The sequence below is a fragment of the Anser cygnoides genome, chromosome 9 (assembly GCF_040182565.1).
Source record: "Anser cygnoides isolate HZ-2024a breed goose chromosome 9, Taihu_goose_T2T_genome, whole genome shotgun sequence".
Taxonomy (NCBI): Eukaryota; Metazoa; Chordata; class Aves; order Anseriformes; family Anatidae; genus Anser; species Anser cygnoides.
The window spans coordinates 17,202,164-17,221,008 of record NC_089881.1 but is presented as its reverse complement, the minus strand read 5'-3'; the positions used below and the strand labels follow the sequence as shown (position 1 = coordinate 17,221,008).

General features: G+C 47.2%; 1 protein-coding gene across 4 annotated transcripts in view; it reads right to left on the bottom strand.

Annotated features, from left to right (window-relative positions):
- DIS3L2 (DIS3 like 3'-5' exoribonuclease 2) overlaps positions 1-18,845 on the bottom strand; it is a 192,424-nt gene that overhangs the window by 44,757 nt on the left and 128,822 nt on the right. For all 4 annotated transcript variants that reach the window (XM_067002818.1, XM_067002819.1, XM_067002820.1 and 1 more), the window contains one exon: positions 18,016-18,249. In XM_067002818.1, coding sequence (XP_066858919.1) covers positions 18,016-18,249 — 234 coding nt within the window. The remainder of the gene's footprint in view (positions 1-18,015; positions 18,250-18,845) is intronic.

Genomic DNA, 18,845 nt, shown 5'->3' with positions numbered 1-18,845 from the left:
ACCTCTGCTGCAGGTAGCCAGGTAGTACAGAAATACCAGCAAGCAGCTTTTCCTGGATCCTCTGCAAAGACACACGGATGCTGTCATCAGAAGGCAGGCTGGCATTGTATCCTTGGCTTTTATTTCGCAGCTGCAACTCAAAGCTGAAGAGCCCTTCTGGGAAGATGGGGCAGGAGACAACTTTCAGCACTTGGCACTAATATAAACTTCTAATGAGTTTATTTTTAAACGCTCACACTTTGCTTGCACTGGAGGTTTAGAACACAGCATGCAATATGCGAAGAAGTAAAAACAGATTTATATAGAAAGGAGAACTGAACACTTCCATTCACGTTCTTTGTAATTTATAAACTGGATGAGCTCATTCTTTAGATGCATGATTAGGAAACCACACGACTAAAATAAAGATTATACAATTGCAAAAGGGTTTACATTGGTGGATTAAAAATATCTTCTTCAGAAACTAACGAGTTCTGACACAGCACCGCATGCTCTAGACCACTAGGGAACTGTCAATGAAGTTAAAGTATTTTCTACACATACATCAATTTTAAAATAAAAGCAAAACATCCCTAGGAAATGCCACATAAAAAACTGTGACACCAACAAGATGCATGCCAAATTTCACTGCTTGGCCGCTTCATGTTACTCAGAGCCTGTCTCCCAGACTCTATAAAGCGCTCCCAGCTCTTGCTGAGCTCCCAGAGCTTTTTCCAGCCCTGCTGGTGCTCTAAAAACAACAACTGACAACTGGATTCATCGTGTGAAGGAACTTGTCACTTAATAACATAATAGGTCCTTCACAAGCTGGGCTTTACCTGCCTCGATAGAGTTCTCTGGCTGTAGAAAAGCGTTGCGCATTGAAGACTGATGATGGCTCCCCGGCTTTTCCACAAGGGAAGAGTTGGGTCCTGCCCGTCCAACCGGCCTCTTCTTCACTGTGAGCTACAAAAATTCACTTGGGAAAGCAGGAATTTAGAAAAGGAGGAGGATGAAGACTCTGTTAGGAGACTTGAGTGCAATCGGGAACTTGAAACAACCCTACAGGCTGCTAGGGAGGCGGCACCTTCTCCAGGCAAACAGCTTGCCGTTAAGCAACGGCGCCCTGTCAATGAAGAAGCCGATGGCCGGAGGGCAGCGCTCTGACACCACGCACCTCATTGGAGAGGGGAAATCCCCCAGGAGAGGCCAACAGCCCGAGCAAAAAGCCAGAGGTCAGCCGAGCTGCTGGGACCTACGATGGGTGTGAACAGGAACAGGTCAGACCTCATGAGAAGCGAGACGGGAAACGCAACGCTGACACCGCAGCGCCGAGCCTGCGAGCATCCACGGCTGGAGCCCAGCACCATAGCACCAACAGCCTGCACCCAGAGCTGCTCCTCACAGCACGAAGCAGGTGCTAGGATGGAAAGAGTCCCTCGGCCTCCTAATCCCTGGTTCGCAGGAAAGCTCGCTGTACGGCCGAGGCTGGCAGAACAGCAAATACGTTCGCTGCTCTGAAAATCCTGAGGCAAAAAGGTCAACCAAAGGGGTTAAAGTAACCATGAAAAGAAAGGAAATGCTTCTCACTGTTAACAAGGAGAGAAACTTCAAGCATACAACTGATGTAAAATTTCCCTTAGTCTGAGAAGTGTCAGCAGAGCGGACACGTGTCTCTGTACACAGCATCTGTGGCCTGAGGGCCACTCGTGTCCATGACCGGAGCCATCCCGCTGCCACAACCACAGCTTTTTCGCAGGATGGGCAGTACAAAGCCCCCGTGTATGTCATTCTGATCTGATGAGGAAAAGCAAAGCCTGACCAGAAAGGCATCACTAAGGCATTCCTGTCCCCAAAGGATATAGGAGAGCCTGAAAAACTTAAGAGAAGCAGTCGGTGTGCTCTGTGTTTGCTTTAGATGAAAAGTGACACAACCCAGTGGAAACCTCCCTCAACTTGCTGCTCGGTATGCTGTTACTCGTGGGTACTGCACGTAGCAGGTCATTATCCCCGAATGCTCTGTTTTGTACACCTGACAGTCATCTCTGAACACAGGTCGCAATTACCTTTGCAACTGGCACTGCTGCTCTGCGAGAGCCCGAAGTCCGGAGGGAGCAGCGCTGCAGAAGGGAGCAGCTCCCAGAGAGGCAGCAGATTCAGACACTGATTGATACCCGGCCCTGCTCAGGAACTAACACCACGAATAAAACACAGCGAGGCTCGCAGGCGGTTCGTTTCATGGAAAACAACAAGAACACCAGCAAAGGTAAAAGTTCAAGATCAAAGAAAGAAAACGTGCATTCGATGAAGAGCAACAGGACAAAGCACCCTTCGCAAAGTGCCTGATCCGTGCTGGTTTCCAAGAACTGCTGCAACCTCCTGCCGGTGAAAACACAAAGCAGTGGCTAGGTGAAGCACGCAGGAGGATGGGACACTGCCCTGGCTTCAGATGGCCCAAGCCACATGGAAACGCAAGGTAAGAGCTGGGGGTGCAGATGTGTTGGGGCATGTGGCAGGAGGATAAATGATTCGGTGTCTCCTATTGCACCTGAGTACAGAACAACTTTTTTCCCCCCAAGTTCTTCCCCTTGGGGAATGCTGATACACATTTTACAAATCAGCCCTGACACTATTTTGTCTTCCCGTAATGTGCCCAGTCTTTGTCATTGCTGTTGGGAGGATACGAGGAGCCGAGGGCAGATCAAACCCTGCAAATCCTATTTTCTTAAGTTTGTTAATGCTAACTGCTTCCCCTGCTAAGCCCCTAATGGAGCTGTGAGAACCCAGGAGCACGGATTAATTCGGCGTCCAGGTACTATCTTATGCCTGGAGGGATTTCCGTAGAGCCGCACTGGAAGACAGACGAAAGCTTGTAATACCCTCCATAGAAGAGATAAACCCATTAAAATATGAACAGCCCCTGTGCCGACACGATAAGAGCTCTGCCAGGTAACAAGAGAGATCACAACAGTATTTCTAAGTTGAGTTATTTTGGCAAGTGGTTAAACCGGAGCAGGGACTGGGAAGATGCAGAACGCCCTGATTGCACTGTGCTGATTCCTGCTGAGGAGCCCCGCTGTCCTTCCCCATCCTTTGGGGTGCTGCATCTCCTCCGCACGCCACAAAACACCTCCCGGCATCCCGCAGCGCCAGCCCTCTCCTCTTCCAGGTTCCTTCACCAAAATCTCGGGGCGTGCCGCACGCGTGTAGGAGATCCCGAGCTCTCCGAGGACATCCCTGCCCGTTCCCACGGATGGCGAGAGCAGGCTGCTGCCGCTCGCGCAACCGCCGCTGGCTCCGGGGCTCCGTTGGAATTCCTCTGGCAGGCAGTGACCTGCTCCCGCTCACTCTTTCCTAGGGACCTCACAGCTCCTCTGTCGCAGCCTGGGAAAAGACGGAAGCGGGAAGGGACGAGGGCCAGGAGACTTGTCCCAGAGAGGCGTCAGGAGCGGGGTGGGCACCCTGCCCTCCCGCTAACCCACGGCCGCTTCCCTCCGGGCGGCTCCGGCTCTGGTCTGGACGCGGCTGCGCTTCAGCAGGGAAGCGATTTCGGCGTGTGCACGCCTCGGAAAGGGCTCTGGCAAGGTTCGCTCTGAAAAGGTGCGGTATAAAATGTAAAGCGTTGCTGTACAGCCAAGTTGATGTCAGAGCCCGCGACGGCGCTGTCGATCACCGGGCTGGAGCACGGGGGGCAAGATCAGTGATCTTCTTCCAGCCCGGCTGCACAGCAGGCTGTTCATAACCCTCTATTCCGCACTGTTATTTAACATATGGAAGGGGCTCGACATGGTTTATGTTCAGTAGTTGTGGTTTCCAAGCAGTATTGCATTTCTTCAAAATGAAGATACATAACATTTTAGAACTATTTTTAAAGCCGGTCGCAAATCTGCAATCTTTTACGTCATCCCTCCTTCCTCCTATCAAACCGAGACCGTAACACACAGTCGCAGAGTATCGGCAAGCTCACGCGTGAGAGCTCAGCTGCAAGAAACCGTGCATGCTAACACACGCACACACACACACGAAAGCTCAAAACTGCAATTCAGTTCAATCGGTACAAGCCATGTTTAAGGTTTCAAAGCCATCCGGGATGTATTCCACTGCTCAGAGTTGTGGGTACCAGCACACTGCGTGCGGGGAAGGAGAATCGAAGAACTGCACCACCCCAGGAGGTATTTGTTCAACAATCTGCCTCAGCAAGCGTAAGAAAACTAAAAGGTTTCCTGCCTCTGGGAGTTGAGCACAGCAGCAACCTGATCATGTATCATTCTAAAATCTCATCACTGCCTTCCCTTGCCAGGACTGACCCCATCCACTCCTACAGCGAGTCACAAGACAGCTGAATCTCTAATTCCAATTTTTAACCTATACCTCTACCCTGCAGAGCCAGCTGGGGCACAGAAAAATCTTTAGAAATCACCCTTAAAGCCCCGCTCCCCAGAAATGCCTGACTTCTGTGGACCGTGTCAGCTCTTGCAGAGAGCTCTCTGCCTTTTGCAGCAGTTCTGCATACATCAGACTTTCCAGCTTCCCAGCTGGACGGACTCGTGGCTTTGTTGGGTTAATTTTGTCCGGTCAGTCCTGGAATGGGAGCTGTCCGTACCAAAGCAGTAAGCTTTAAAGGCAGAAACCAACACCATATTTTACAGAGACAGCCTCTGTAAAATTAGTTATTTATTCCAACAATATTAAAAGGAGACACGCAGCTTTCTCAGTCGTTTTTCCATTCGTAGTATTTTGTTTTGTTTTTTTAAACCCATGAGCCTAATCCTTAATTTCTCTGTGGAAAGGATGGAAGAAAAAGATCACAGGGATGAAGGATCAGCCTCCTAGAGCATCCACTGCACCGCTTGCTCTTTGGAGAGCTTGCTGGGTTTGTTGCTGGGATTTCTGTTTTAAATACATTCTGGAAGTAAATAAATAAAAATATCTCCAGGGGTCTGTATTAGCTTCTGAAGGAGCCCCAGACAATGCACGGGAGGCCAGAAAGGAGCCAGTAAATTCTAAGAGTGTAGAACAGGAGAAGGGATTAAGCCTGGTGATTAAATTAGGCGACGCATGAATACATTCCAATGCACAACATCACTCAAGCGCCGGACAAAACATATGGCAACAATGGAAAGAGCTGCCCACGAGGTCACCTTTAATGTGATTAGCCACGGACGCCCGGAACGAGCTCTCCCCACGTACCAGCGTGCTGACCCCCACTGCGCGGGGCCGAGGAGCACCCCCGAAAGCCTTTGAGGCCCCGAATCCCGCACCAACGGCCACTGCGTGTTAAGGGATGTGCCCAAGTCCATTGAAAGGGGGACAAAACCAGGGCACCAGCGGGAGCTGTCCCCGGGGTGTCCCGAGTGACAGCCGGGTCACCCCGCGGGCTCCCCCGTCCCGCTTGGACTTTTCACCTCGGCTGGCACCGCATCCGCCGGCACGGCTCGCCTCTTTGAAGGGGCAGAAAGCGCCTCATCCATCACTGACACGAAGGGAGTTAATTCACTCCTTTACAACTGGAAAGGCTGCTGCTGCGAGCAGGAGGGAGCGCAGGAAGAGTAATGAAATCCAAAGGGGAGCCAAATGATGCTTTCCTCTGCGAGAAGCCAGCGCTGGCAGCGCTTGCTGCTGGCACGGCCCGCGGTGGGTGAAAGGAGACTCTTTTGTGGTATGCCATTAGCTACTTCCAAGGCTTCAGTTCATGTTTACCACAGCCACTGTGTTACTTCACTTGGTATTTTTTTCCAGTCCTGTTGATTGTACTGCAGAATTGACTGAGTTCCTTTGGAAGTCTTGCTCACAGAAAGCAGAAACAAATTGCTTTTCGGACTCCTTTTTTTCTTCCCTAAACCAAGCCTCACACTGCTGCTTTCCCTAGACCCAACCTAGGGCTGAAAGCTCTCCCCTTAAAGCTAAAAATCAAAGGCTCCTGCTTGGCTCTGCCCATGCCAGTTATCACCCAGCTACTGCCACGCCGCATGGGGACATCGGTGCCACCGGCATGGGGAGCACAGAGCGATGCTGCCGCAACTGCACTAGGGGGCATCTGGCACCCTGGCATTTCTCCACACGGTGCAACGCTGCAGCTAGGTCCCGTAAAACCCCGTTACAGCAACAGATAGCAGCTTATCTTGTGGACTGTAATGAGAAGAAATGCTCAATGAGATTCAAGATAACCTTGCGCGAGTCCCTTTGCCTGAGCGCCGTGCTGTAATCAGGTGAGCCCTTCAGACTGCTGAACTCTTCCCCAGTGGACCTTGGCAGACTTGTCGGAGCTCATGAGGTTCCTGCAGGCCTTTAGTATTTCAGATTCCAGGCAATGACTAATCAGGGACATGTGAGAAACAGGCCCAAGGGCAAATTTCTTCCCCGTATTTCATATATGCATGGCTAGGTGGGTGAAAGGCATGGAGACAACCCCACGAGAGACTCGCTCCGATTACACAGGTCCCAGCAGCTACAAAGTGCAGTGACAAAGCAATGACAAACACGGCACAGGACCATTGCCAGCTGAGCTCCTGCTATTGCCAGGAAAAGGAAAGGATCCTCTCCTAAAGCCCTTTCTAGATTTACATTTCCAGGATGCCATAGCTGCAGCTCAACCCTTGGCAAAGCACATTCCAGGCATCAGTGCACAGTCACGGCTGACATTCAGCACGCTGCGAAATCCCTCCCTGGCAGAAGGAAGAGTCGCCAAGGACCCTTCTAATAGATCTAATAGACAAGGACCACACGGCCTTTGACAAGATCTATCAACACATTTCCAACGAGACAAGGTAGACTGGGTTGTATGCTAATTCTAACAATATGTAGGGTAGCACCTCCATGAAGGAGGGTAAGAGTTTTTGTTTTGGACAAATAATAAATACCCTCCTCAAATGCAGCTCTTCAAGACAAAAATTAATGATGGTTGGGTGATATAGCTGTGGTTGCACCCTTTTTGTGGCTGTTTAAGCTCTTCTTTGCAAGTCTTCCCCCTCTGAATTGTGTTTTGTACTCATCACTGTAATCACTATCACAAATGCTATTTTGTATGAAATACTGACCCTCGGTGCTCGGTCCAAAGAAAGATACAAACAGCAAGAGCAAGGATAAACCAGGCCCAAGTGTATACCGAGCCAAAGCTGTGCAAAACAAACAAACAAACAAACAAAAAACACTAACTCAAAGAATTTGGTTGTAAGAGCTGCCTTTTCTTCAACAGTTTTCCTGGAGGGCTGAAGCCCAGATGATGTTACTTTGCCCAACTGCTTGGGGGCTGAGGTAAGTTTCCTCTTTGCTGCAGTGCTCAGCTGCAGATGGTAGCCATGAATTCAAAAGAAAGAAGGTCATCAAGTTCCACTGTTTCACCCTACAAAACGGGCAGATAAGGGCATGTTTAACACCTCCATCTGCTGAATGTCTTCATGCCACGAAGCCTGTACATCATTTTGTTGGTCCCAGTCTCTTAGTATTTACTGTCTGCTCAAGACTTTACCCAGCTTCTTGGGTAAAAGCAGCCACAGCAAGCCCTGCCCTGAACTGCAGCAAGATGACTGATAAAAGAGGATGGGAAAGCCCCCAGAGAGATGCTTAAAAGTCCTTGGGCACCGAGCAATAGCGTTACTCCTGCATGGAGAACCTCAGAGTTCGAATAGGAAAAGGACTGAACAAACCCAAGCAAGAACCCCCATCAGGAGGATGTTCATCCCAAAGGGTTTTACATTGTTTTGCATTCTTTTAAGAAAAGACTCACCTGTCTGCTGCCTCAGTAGGGTGCAACAGCACCACGTTCATGATCTTTAAACCGATTTCAAGGAACCTGTACAAACGCTTGAGAATTTCAAGAGAGAGAACCATGATGCACGAAGAATCTCAGGTTGGTTCCCCAAGTAAAGGTTATTTGACAGCAGCACCCCTTGGCACCGTGTTATGGATCCATCCACACACCTACCTCTCACTCCTACCTAAACATGAGAAACCACTAAATCTCCAGCTCATTTAATCACCTATACATTAACCACTGGCTTATTTCAAAAAAGAAAAAGAGAAAAAACAACGACAAAAAAAATAAAGAGCAAGGCAATGTGAGCACAGTATGAAAGACTATCAACCATCACTTTCAGTAATGTTTGAAAATAATAAAAAACAGAGAGCTGAAGTGAAAATTCAAAACCTCAAAGTAATTTCAACCATACATACATGAGAAGGGAAAAATTTATACATGATGCAACAGAAAAAATGACTCACTTTCCTAAATGCCAAAGCCTGGTTTAGTTCATTCTGTCTTCTATACCTGTTAAACACATCACTGAGAGAAATCATTTAATAAATTGCATTTTTTTAAATCCCTTTTTAGCCATTTAAGCATTTTATTTCCTAGTATTGTGGGTGAGCCTCTACTCTACCATGCTAATTAAAAGCAAAGCACTAGCTGGATCAATGGAATTCTCTCTGGAAAGAAAGGAGAGTCTTGAGATTAAAACAGAGACCTTGAAATTGAGGTGAAACTGCAGCCTTAAAGCTAATACAAAACCTCCTGTTGATTCATGGGAGTGAGAATGTCTCAATCAGAGGGCTGATCTCAGCGCTGCCACCAGACACCCAATAAGCTGCAGCTCCGCAGTCCCCCAAGGGAAGCAGGATCAGAGGGCTCAAGCCCCACAGTGCAGCTACTTTATTTCACTTGTCAAGGAAGGCACAAATTACATTTTGTTTCATTCCGGCTAGATTGGTTTTTAAAACAAACAGACAAAAGTGACTGCTTGGTTAGTTTGTATTGCTGTGACAAGAACAAGTTTAAGTCCAGTTAAAGGCATTACCACAAAAACCCTTCGCTGTGATTTTGCACGGGTGGTTTCTTCCAGATGTCTGAAGTCTCTCAAGCCACTCTAGCTCAGCACACTCTCGGGACTACTTTCTCACCGCCTCTTGCTTCATTTCCAAGTGACCATCAGTTTACCAGTAGCCTGTCTCAGATGGGAAACAGACTGCAACCGACTCAGCTGGTAATTAATTGGCAACACATCTCCTACCAGCCCGAATCCAAACTGGGGCAGGCACTGCCTTCAGAGAGTATAGTTTAATATCACCATGAAGTTTTCGGACGTTGACAATGCAACAACTAGTGAATACGGATCTTTGGGGAGGAATCAGAAGCTGGGTCTTGAGATGGGAGAAGGCAGTGGCAGCGGAGCACTGTGCCTCACTTACAGCTGAACGCAGCACCGCACAACGGAGCACAGGCAGGCAGGAGGTCTGTATGAAATCCCAAGTATTGACAAATCCTGAAAACAAAGTGCAATGCGGACCAGCAACCTTATCTGAGATGTCATGCCTCATGGTCCGACTTTACGCAATTATGTATTCAGGGGAAGTCTCCACTGAATTATGCTCACATGCTAGAAGAACTTCCTTATTACTGTATGAAGATGGGGAGAAGTGCAAGATAAGTGATCTAGACTACTACAGACAGATTCACAGTCATTTGCTTTCAAAGCGAAAGCAACGGGTTGCTCAACGAAATGCACTCCCAGTGAATCACTGCAAACTTTAGCAGGGCATATGATTTCAGGAGACATAGGCTTGGACTTGGAATGTTAAAAGATAAACCCAAAGATAAACCCAAAAATGGGCTTGAGCAGGCACTGGCTTCTTCCAAACGGGCAAAATGGGCTCCGTTCTCAGTTCAGCTGCGCGGATCTTGGCTAAGACTCTGGCAGTCTCGTTTCAGAGGGCTCTGGAAGCCACAGGTGCTCTCTGAGCTTCTTTGTACTTCAGCATCCGTATGTAACAGATGAGAAAAGATAGAGTGTCCCAGTATTCAGAAGGAGTGATCAGGCCCAGAGACACTTGATAAAATGAGCTGTGGTCATGGAAAGCAAGAATCCCCCCCACCCCACCCCTGCTCTCACTTTGGAATTGAAATGAGAAATCACAGAACTGCAATGTCGGAATCTTTCATCTCATTCCAAATGTTGTCCTTTGTCATTATACAATTAGCCTTTCTTCCATTTCCTGTTAGGTGAAACAGAACTGGCTCTGACAAAGAGCTGCTGCATCTTCACCTATGGCAGACTGATCACATTTGAAGTTACATCACTCAGCACACACTGAGTCCATCTGAAGAGAATGATGGATTAGCCACGCAGTCAGCAATAATTAATACCTGGGAAAAATCCCTTGTCAAGTCTCTGTTCAAATATGTGATAAATGGAAACTGAAACAACAGAAGGCTTTCTGATGACGTCTGTTCATCGCTGGTGAGAAAAACTCCAACTGGAAGGCAGGAGGACAGTCTGGGAGCAGACTGATTCCTCAATAGAAAAGGCAAAATGAGAAGTTTGTTCCAACACTCACCCCACGTGCACCTCTACACAAACATGTTTTCCTGGGTTTTGTGTTATCTGTCTTGCTGTCAGAGATACTGAAGAACTCAGTTTGCTTCTACTTTATTGAGAACCAGTTTCTCAATTCCTTCACACTAAGACAGCACCTGCCACAGATGCCCCCTCTCTCCCCTAGAGACACTGGGCGCTACCTGAGGTCCCTATGAGCGGGTGACCCCAGGCTGCCTATCACACAAGCATGGGCAAGACCCCTCCTATTCTGGCTAGTCCAGGAAACCAAGAGGTGTCTACTTCTCATGTGAATACCTTCACCCTTACCAGCAAGCAGCACGTGGTGACTGCCAGCTTATCCTCTTTTCATAGCTTAGCAGCAACTGGATTCACTTGATGGAAGAAGCCAAGCAAATTGGGAAGTGTGATGAAGCAGTGCCCCCTGCAACTCTGTCCTGTTTAAGCACAACGGACCTCCACGGGACCGCAGCATGCCAGCTGACACACGTAGGCAAGCTCTGCACCAGCAAAGCTCAGGAACTGAAAGGATTGGGGAGTGTGAGACCACTTGTGAGATCGCTGCTCACTTCTGGGTTGCAGAGAAGCGCTGGCCACAGCTGAGCCCCTCACACTGATGCGGCTTTTTTCTCTGCTCTGGACTGAGAAGTACCTGCTAGGGAGCTAGGATGAAAGACTGACCTTAACAGTGCCAGCAACAGAAACAAACAAAAACCCAACATTTTTTATTTAATAGAAATAAACTGTCAGTAATGAACATGAGAGGATGAGAACCATTAGCTCTGGCCTGAGGCACCGGATTTAGCCTGGGAATCAGGAAAAGACCATGCTGCCAGCTCTGCCACTGACTCACTGCGTAAGCTCAGGCACTGCTTCACCTCTTCGTGCCTTTCCCATCGCCTGGGAGGATGGAGCCAGCCTCCCCTCTGATACCTGCTCTGATGCTGCTGGCAGACCTACGAAGCTATTGCTGTGACAGATAGCGTATCAAAATTAAAGCACGAGACTCCTTTTTTTGGAGGAGCTTCTGAGCTTTCAGATATATTGTGGATTTAATAAAACTAATGGGTTAAGCTGTGTTTGTTTATGAAAAAAACATTTGTACATGAACAGAGAACTTGAATATCTGAGCTAGTGGCTGAAATACTCTAGCAAGAATAGAGAAAGTCACAACTCACTCTTGCATTACGGATGGTAAATCAACGCCGAGCACCACTGTGTGGGGAGCTCCTTCCCAGACGTACTTGCCCAGGCATCTGGCTGCGGTGGCTCCCAGCACAACGCTCTACAGCCGAGCCCTGTGCTCCAGCGCTCAGCTCCCCGCTCCTGCCAGAGCCAGCTCAACCACTTCACCACCTGCTCCTGCTGCGACGCAGCTGCTCAGCTCTAAAAGAACGATCAGGGAACGGCAGGATATGTGCAAGGACATCAATCCTACTCACACCCCTGGGAGGATTTCATTAAAATCCCAGGGCAAAAGACCCACCACAATTAGATTCTGAAGGCTTTCTACGCAAAATCCTGATTGAATCAAACTATCTTAAAACCTACCGGCACCCCAATCATCTCCATGTGAGCAGGAAGATGCTCAGCCAACGCAGACCCAACTCCCTAACACAATCCCGCAATGCCTCCCTCCTGCAGGTCTCCTCAGTGCTTGCGCAAATTGCCTGACCCGAGCCACTCGCTGGTCCTGACGACAACGATGACATTTCATATTGGCCTGCAAAGCACCACGATCCCCTCTGGTATTGGAGGAAAGACATTTTGAAAAACACTCTTACCTCACTAATGCACCTTTGCAAATGCATTTTGATTACTCCTGCAGAGAAGAGCAGGATAGCCCAGAAGATAGCTGTGGCCTTAGATGCTCGTTTTGGTGTATTAACTGGGGCTATGCAAAAGACTTAAAATCCCCAAAGGAAATTAACCTCCAAATATATCTAACATCTCCCCAGCTGCCTAATGTATCACACAGTCTAAGCAACTGTCTGTAATGATCGTGTAGCACCTGCTGTCCCCATTCTGTGCATCAGCGATGTCTCTTTAGCCAGACATCAAAGAAAAGCAGCAGACAATGGTGGAATTGTGATAGAAGTGAACAGTGAAAGCTCCTTGTCAGTCCGTATTTCCATTTATCTTGCAGCACTGTAGGTACAGCTCATCCTGCCTTGTGCACTGTTGCTGTTGTAGCCTCTTTAACAACACAGATGCAAGGACAACCAGGAGGCAGTTGCTGAACAAAGACACTTCCTCCTCTGCAAAAAGGTGTGGGCGCTGGGAGCGTGCAGGAAGGTACACGCAGCAGCCGTGGCTGGAGAAACTCAGCATCGCATCAGGGAGTGCTCTAGCCAGGATGGCCTTCCTGCCCCAGTCGCATTTTAACACCTGATTCAGATCACACTATCAGGGAAAACACAGGTGCACTCAGTTAACTGAGGTTCATACAACATTATAACCCTTTGCTGTCCCATTGTCCAGCGTTCCCATTGGAACTAAACATTCGTTCCGATCCAAAGCGCCTCCCATTGATACGCGTATATATGGAATTTAGGGCACCATGGCTGCTTAACTGGGGTAGAAGCATTTACTACTTCCATATAGCAAAAAGAAGAGAAGATCTGAATGCTTATCAAACAGATATGAGGCAGGAAATATGACATAAACAATTTCCCATAATTATTTCCAGCAGTCATTCTTATTGGAAAATTTTAATGGTGATAGTAATTAATCTCTGACTCTTGAGATTTCCAATCAAACAGCATTAGCAGGAACTACTGTCTAAAAATGTGTTTCTGTCCTATCCCATTAGCCACAACTAAACACAAAATTTCCCAGCATACAATGTCACATCCTGCACATACAATGTACCTCTTCCTCTTTATTTTCTACGTGTGGATGGCTTGAGCCAACTTCTCAGAACTGTTGGCATCAAGTACGTAACGTCTATTCTGAGAGCTTGTGTGACATATGACAGAGCATTTTGCAGCTGGCCTGCTGTTAGCACACGTTCTTGTATTTGGGGTGTTTATGGTTGTTTTTCTGCTTCCTGCAGCAGCAATACTCTATTACTTCAGGAGTCCCACCAATTTTAATTAAACACAGCTATTCTCAAAGATCACTTATTGCCTTATTCGCAGCGACCACTGGATAGGACCACAGGCAAGGTCTCCGGCACACGCAGAGGTACACCAGTACAATTTCTACTAACCTTTAAGTTATTCAAAATGATAAGAAACCCACAGGGAAAAGCATGACGAGATGGCACAGCACACAGACTGAGAGCAAGCAGAAGTGAGACCACTTTACTAGCAATTCAGTCCTTAAATTTGCATAACAGTATCATCGTTGCCATTTTTTTTGCATTCACCCACAAAGCTGAACACCTGTTGTGCAGCAAACAAGGATACTACGATTCTACTCTAGCAAATAATTTGATGCCACTAACAAATGTGAATGCACTTTGGGTTGTTCTCCCAATGAACTTTGGCCCAAGCCAGTGTTTTGGGCACGCAGGTGTAAGTGCACTGGCAAAGGCAGAATCACGGGCACCAAAACCACCACTCAGCTCACCCAGTTGTCATAGAGACAGATCAGCATCCCGGGGTATTCTCATTTTAAATACACACTGAAATCCTTTTTAACCTGTCTCTTTGTAGGCATCTGTCCTCGTGATTCATTTGTAGACTGCTGAGGCCAAAAAGAGAACCATTTATCAGCAGGTCTCCTCTACGCAAGCTCCTCGAGCTAAGGAGCTTTTCTGCAAACTTGATGGTTCTTTAAAAGCAAGTTTCTATCTGATCTCTGGCTAGTGTTTGTAAAAGCTGTGGTCTGGGGAAGTGAGCCAGATTCAAAGTAACATGGCCAGGAAAAAAAAGTAAAGTTGTGGGGAATGCTCACTTTGGTTTTTAAACCAGGTCAGATCCCCACTCCAGTTATAACGTGGGTACACCAAGGGCTGCGAGGACAGCAGCAGGGTGGCATTTCATGGTCTGGAGCTGGAGGGAGACAAGGAGCAGACAATAGTGTAAATATCTGACCAGTTTTTCCTCAAAGCCACAGCACAAGGCACCTCTGGCCTTTACATCTCAAAGCTGCAGGTCCAAATGAGAAGGAAAAGAAATACATTAATCTCTGTCTGTGTGGACAAAGTTTCATAAGCTCCTTAGCAGCTGAAGGTACAAAGACTTTGAACCTTTAAAACTTAGTGCTCAGCAGCCTTCTGGAGCTAGCAAGCTGGAAGGCAGCACAGGAAACCATGTTCTAGGGAAAAAGCCCCAAAAGGGGGCTATGGGAACAGCGAGATCCCACGGAGGAACAGGCACGTTGCTCTGGTTTCAAAGAAGGTCCTCAGACTCAAGGTCCAGCAGAGCAGGATTCCCCTCCTCCAAGCCTCTGCAGAGGCATGGAAGGAAATAGGGAAAAAAGAGTGGCAGGTATGTAGGTCGCCACCGAACTGGGGCAGGAATTCAAAAATTTCACAGCCCTAAAGAGACACACATATATAGTGATACTGAATCCACAAATCCTTAGCTTTCACGAGCATGCACTACCTCTGTAATTTGTCTCAGGGTTTTCTGTGTGACCCAGATATGCTATTCCCAAATTTTCCAAACAAGTATTCTTCAACAGTTGAGCTAGAGATTCCTGCTTCTAAAATTACCGCTAAAAAGAAAACCGTGGGCAAGCAAATGTTGCTCTCACACTAAGTCATAAAAATTCAGCAGCAATATTCAGGCAGGAAACCTTCCCCTCACCACAACACATCCAGGCTGACACTGCTGCGTCTTACCAGAGCCCTGTCGGGTGCAAGGGGTTCCCTGGCCAACCAGGATTTCTGCTGTTATAAAAGTATGCCCATGAATGGCTTCAAAAGAGAGATGTCCTTAGTTTTTGGGAATCAATCCTAAATTATATGGATGCCATGGGGGAGATAAATATCATTCCAAAGGGGAAACTGAGGCAGACAGGGAGAGCAGCAGCTCAAGACCACCGTGGCCAGCGGCAAAGCAGGAAGGGAGATTCTCCCCCTAATGATTTTCTTAATACTAACAGGAAGCATGAGAACACGTCACACTGAAAAATGGCAGGGTGGAAGTCAGAAAAACCCTCATCACCGTTCAGTCAGGAGTGACCCCGAGGTAGAGCTCAAACATAACGCAATATATAGGAAAAGGGCTCATATCCCTTGGAAAAAAAAGCACGGGAATCATCCATGCCCAGCTACCCCCTCCCTTAATACTGTGGGATGACCATTTCCTTCACTCACATATTTATTTGGAGTCTGATAATTCATTGCCCCTAGTTTCCTGCTGGAGTTTGTCTTCCATTGTTCAGGATGTGCATTACTCAACAGGAAATCAGCGAGAGGTCCAGTGATTAGAAAGGTGTGTTTCCCATTCGGGCCCACCCTTGCTTGCCTGCCTGGGGCTGGAAGTCAGACCCAGTGCAGAACTGCATCCATGGGAACTCAAGGAAGTGGGGGAACAAAGGCAGAGGGACTAATCTCGTTCTATTAAAAGCTGCAGACTGCTTTGTCCTGCCATATACGCTGGACATGTCCACACACACACACCCCTCAAATGCTATTTGCATTCAGGCCTTACAGTAACGGCTTTCTCCATCCCTTGGGGAAGGTGTAGTTTATCAAAATGCAACTCTCGAGGCAGTACTTGAAAAGAATAAGTACGGTGAAAATGTCCCTTGAACTAAAACACACTTCCTTCTCAAAGACCATTACTTTCACTCTGACACTTTTGCCAGGGGAGACAGATTCCACACAGCATGAAATGCCACTTGAGAAATGCAATCCAGTTTATCATTTGGCTATGAACCAGGCTGACTAGGAAGCGGCCCCTTGTGGTGCCCTTAGAGGTGGCTTTTAACCCAGATCTCACCAACGATGCTCCAGTATCACATCCTTAAAGGCTCCGTCATAACAGCACAGAGCAAAACAAACCACCACTGATCTTTTACAGGGTATTAGTGGAACAGGATGCTTCCCTGGCCAAATCCTGCCATCTAAAATGTCACAAGTGTTTTAAAATACTCTCCCTGAGGTTATTTTGATAACAGGTACTAAACTCAGGCACATACGGTGCCCATTCAGCACAACGCTGCAAGAGTGACTTGTGTACCGCAACCAGAGGTTGACCTTCCTGGAGCACAGCTTCCAGTCACCATGGGTTGTTGTTCCAGTGCAGACATCACCAGGGCTTCCCCATTAGTTCATCAACATGAAGTGCGAAGGCTGGTGGTTTTGTTTGTTTTAATGTTTCCCTAGCATTCACTGTGCTTGGAAACAAAAGCGCAGGTTATTAACCACTGTATGATAAACATTAATGAGGGAAGCCTCTGTTCCAAAAGAAGGTTAAGCAAATTCTGTAGGAGTTCAAAGTGGGAGTCTGATTTCCAAAAATTACTTGAATCTGATTTAAGAACGGACCATTTCCTATGAGAGGGAAAGAGCAAATGAGAAGAGGGGACCTTGAGCAAAAGCCCTTGGCTCCAGGCTTATTTATGTATGCCTAGCCAGTCCTTTAAGTCCTTCAACAGGTTCAGGCAAGATAGCCTCAGCCATCACAATTCCTACACCAGGTTGTTTATCCTGAAGTGTAACCATATAACCCCCAACCTCCTCTACTGAAATTCAAGATACAGATGTCTCATTCTGCCCGTCTTAGACATGGGGGACATCACATTGCCTTCTCTTCAAAACAGCTTCACCAGACTAAGCCACGTGCTCTGTCAAGGAAGGTCACTGCTTACAGACACTGGTTGCTCCCTCTATACAATCAGACCATGTTTTCTTGCAACTGGAGACAATACTACAGCACAGAATAAAATGGAAGGATTACAACATACCTCTTACATACAATAGTCCTGTTTATACATCTCGGTACGCTAGCTCCTTTCTCAGCAATATGATTATGTTGACTCATGCTCGTTTTGCAATGTGAAACAACAGAGCTTCCTCTATCAAACAGTCTCCTGGTCGGGAAGGCCACTGGGTTCTATAAATTACCAGAACGTGCTATCCACAAAACCTGTCAGAAGCCACCTCAGAGCAGCTGAATCTCAAATGCAAAAGTATTTTTGCTGCAGTAATCTAAAATATCTGGGTCTGCTCATTAAGTAAAAATGACACATACAACAATTGATACAAGATTATTTAAATTGCCCCAGACAGAAAACCTCCTCACTCGCATTTCTTCCTAAAACACACCCACTTATAAATATTAGCTTAGATTACATTTTAGTCATTTTCCCTGCCCAGAGAACTCCTATGAAAGCGGTGGAAAACATGAGTATTGCAGGCACAAGAATAAATGTAGAGGATAAGCCCTTCACAGTGTAATGTGCGTTAAGGATATCTGGAATGCTTGATGATGAATGACACTGTCATGACTTATTTCACCGTGTAAGTTACTTACCCAGTTTACTACAGTTTGGGGATTTTGAAAAATGCTGGAAGATGGACCACTCCTTAAAAAACAGGATTATTTTCCTTTAGATTCTACTTTACTTAGTGCTTTTGGTACATAATTTGATGCCATTTTTAAGATGACATTGGCACGCAAACCTGCCTTTCTATTCCAGCCTGACTCTCCCCTTGGAGTTTTTAGATTGATCAGGAAATCCTAAGGGAGTACAATAGGGAATTGCTTCAGTGGACTGAGAGCCCCTTAAAGAGGCTGGATTTACTCACCTGGTCGAGGCGCAGAGCACCGTCAATGAAGCGCTGTTTGCGGAGGTGCTGGGCAATGCGATGCAGGTTCAGTACAGCTTGCTGGACCTCGGCTACTGAGTGCTGAGGGGAGACAGTGGGTAGCTCTTCAGGTGAGAACACCTTCCCAGGGTTTTCAATCATACTCTGTGCGTGGTCGTAGCTCAGCTTCACACAGGAGCAGATGACTGTCCGTCCAAACCATTCATCAAGGATCTGCAAAACACGAAAGCAGAGACAGATCTGAGGACTCACTCTTCTAGATCACAAAAGCTCAGGAGGTTGTAAAAATATAGGAAAGAATGACAACAGACCCCAACACTGACTGTCATCTTTGAGGAAATATCTTCTCATACTGAGGCCATCAGTAGACCTTTTGCCCACGTAGATTCTCTAGTGTCTGATAAGGTGCATAGGCACAATAAAGTCTTTCCTTCAAATAGGAAACTGTTTCATTCTCCCTCCTCTACCTGACTTCCCCCTTTTATAAAGCTCATAGGAACTACAGCCCATCTGGGAGCTGAAGTCAGTCAGCTGACTCAAAGCTTAATAGGTGCAGGGGTGGCAACAGACAGAGATACGTACATGCAAAGAAGGATCTTGTATCTAAAACACAGCAGATTGCATTCCACCTCTTCGACTGAAGTCTAAACAGCAGGGCACAAGGGGCTGGCCTTAAAATGCTGTCTTGTGGCACTGTCCTGTTTGGAGCATACCAGGGAGAAAGCTGTAGAGACCCCAATGTCTGACTAGCACTTGTGAAAGTGCTCGAGGAGGATTTGAATGGTCTTGGAGGAGAAATGGCCTGTCAC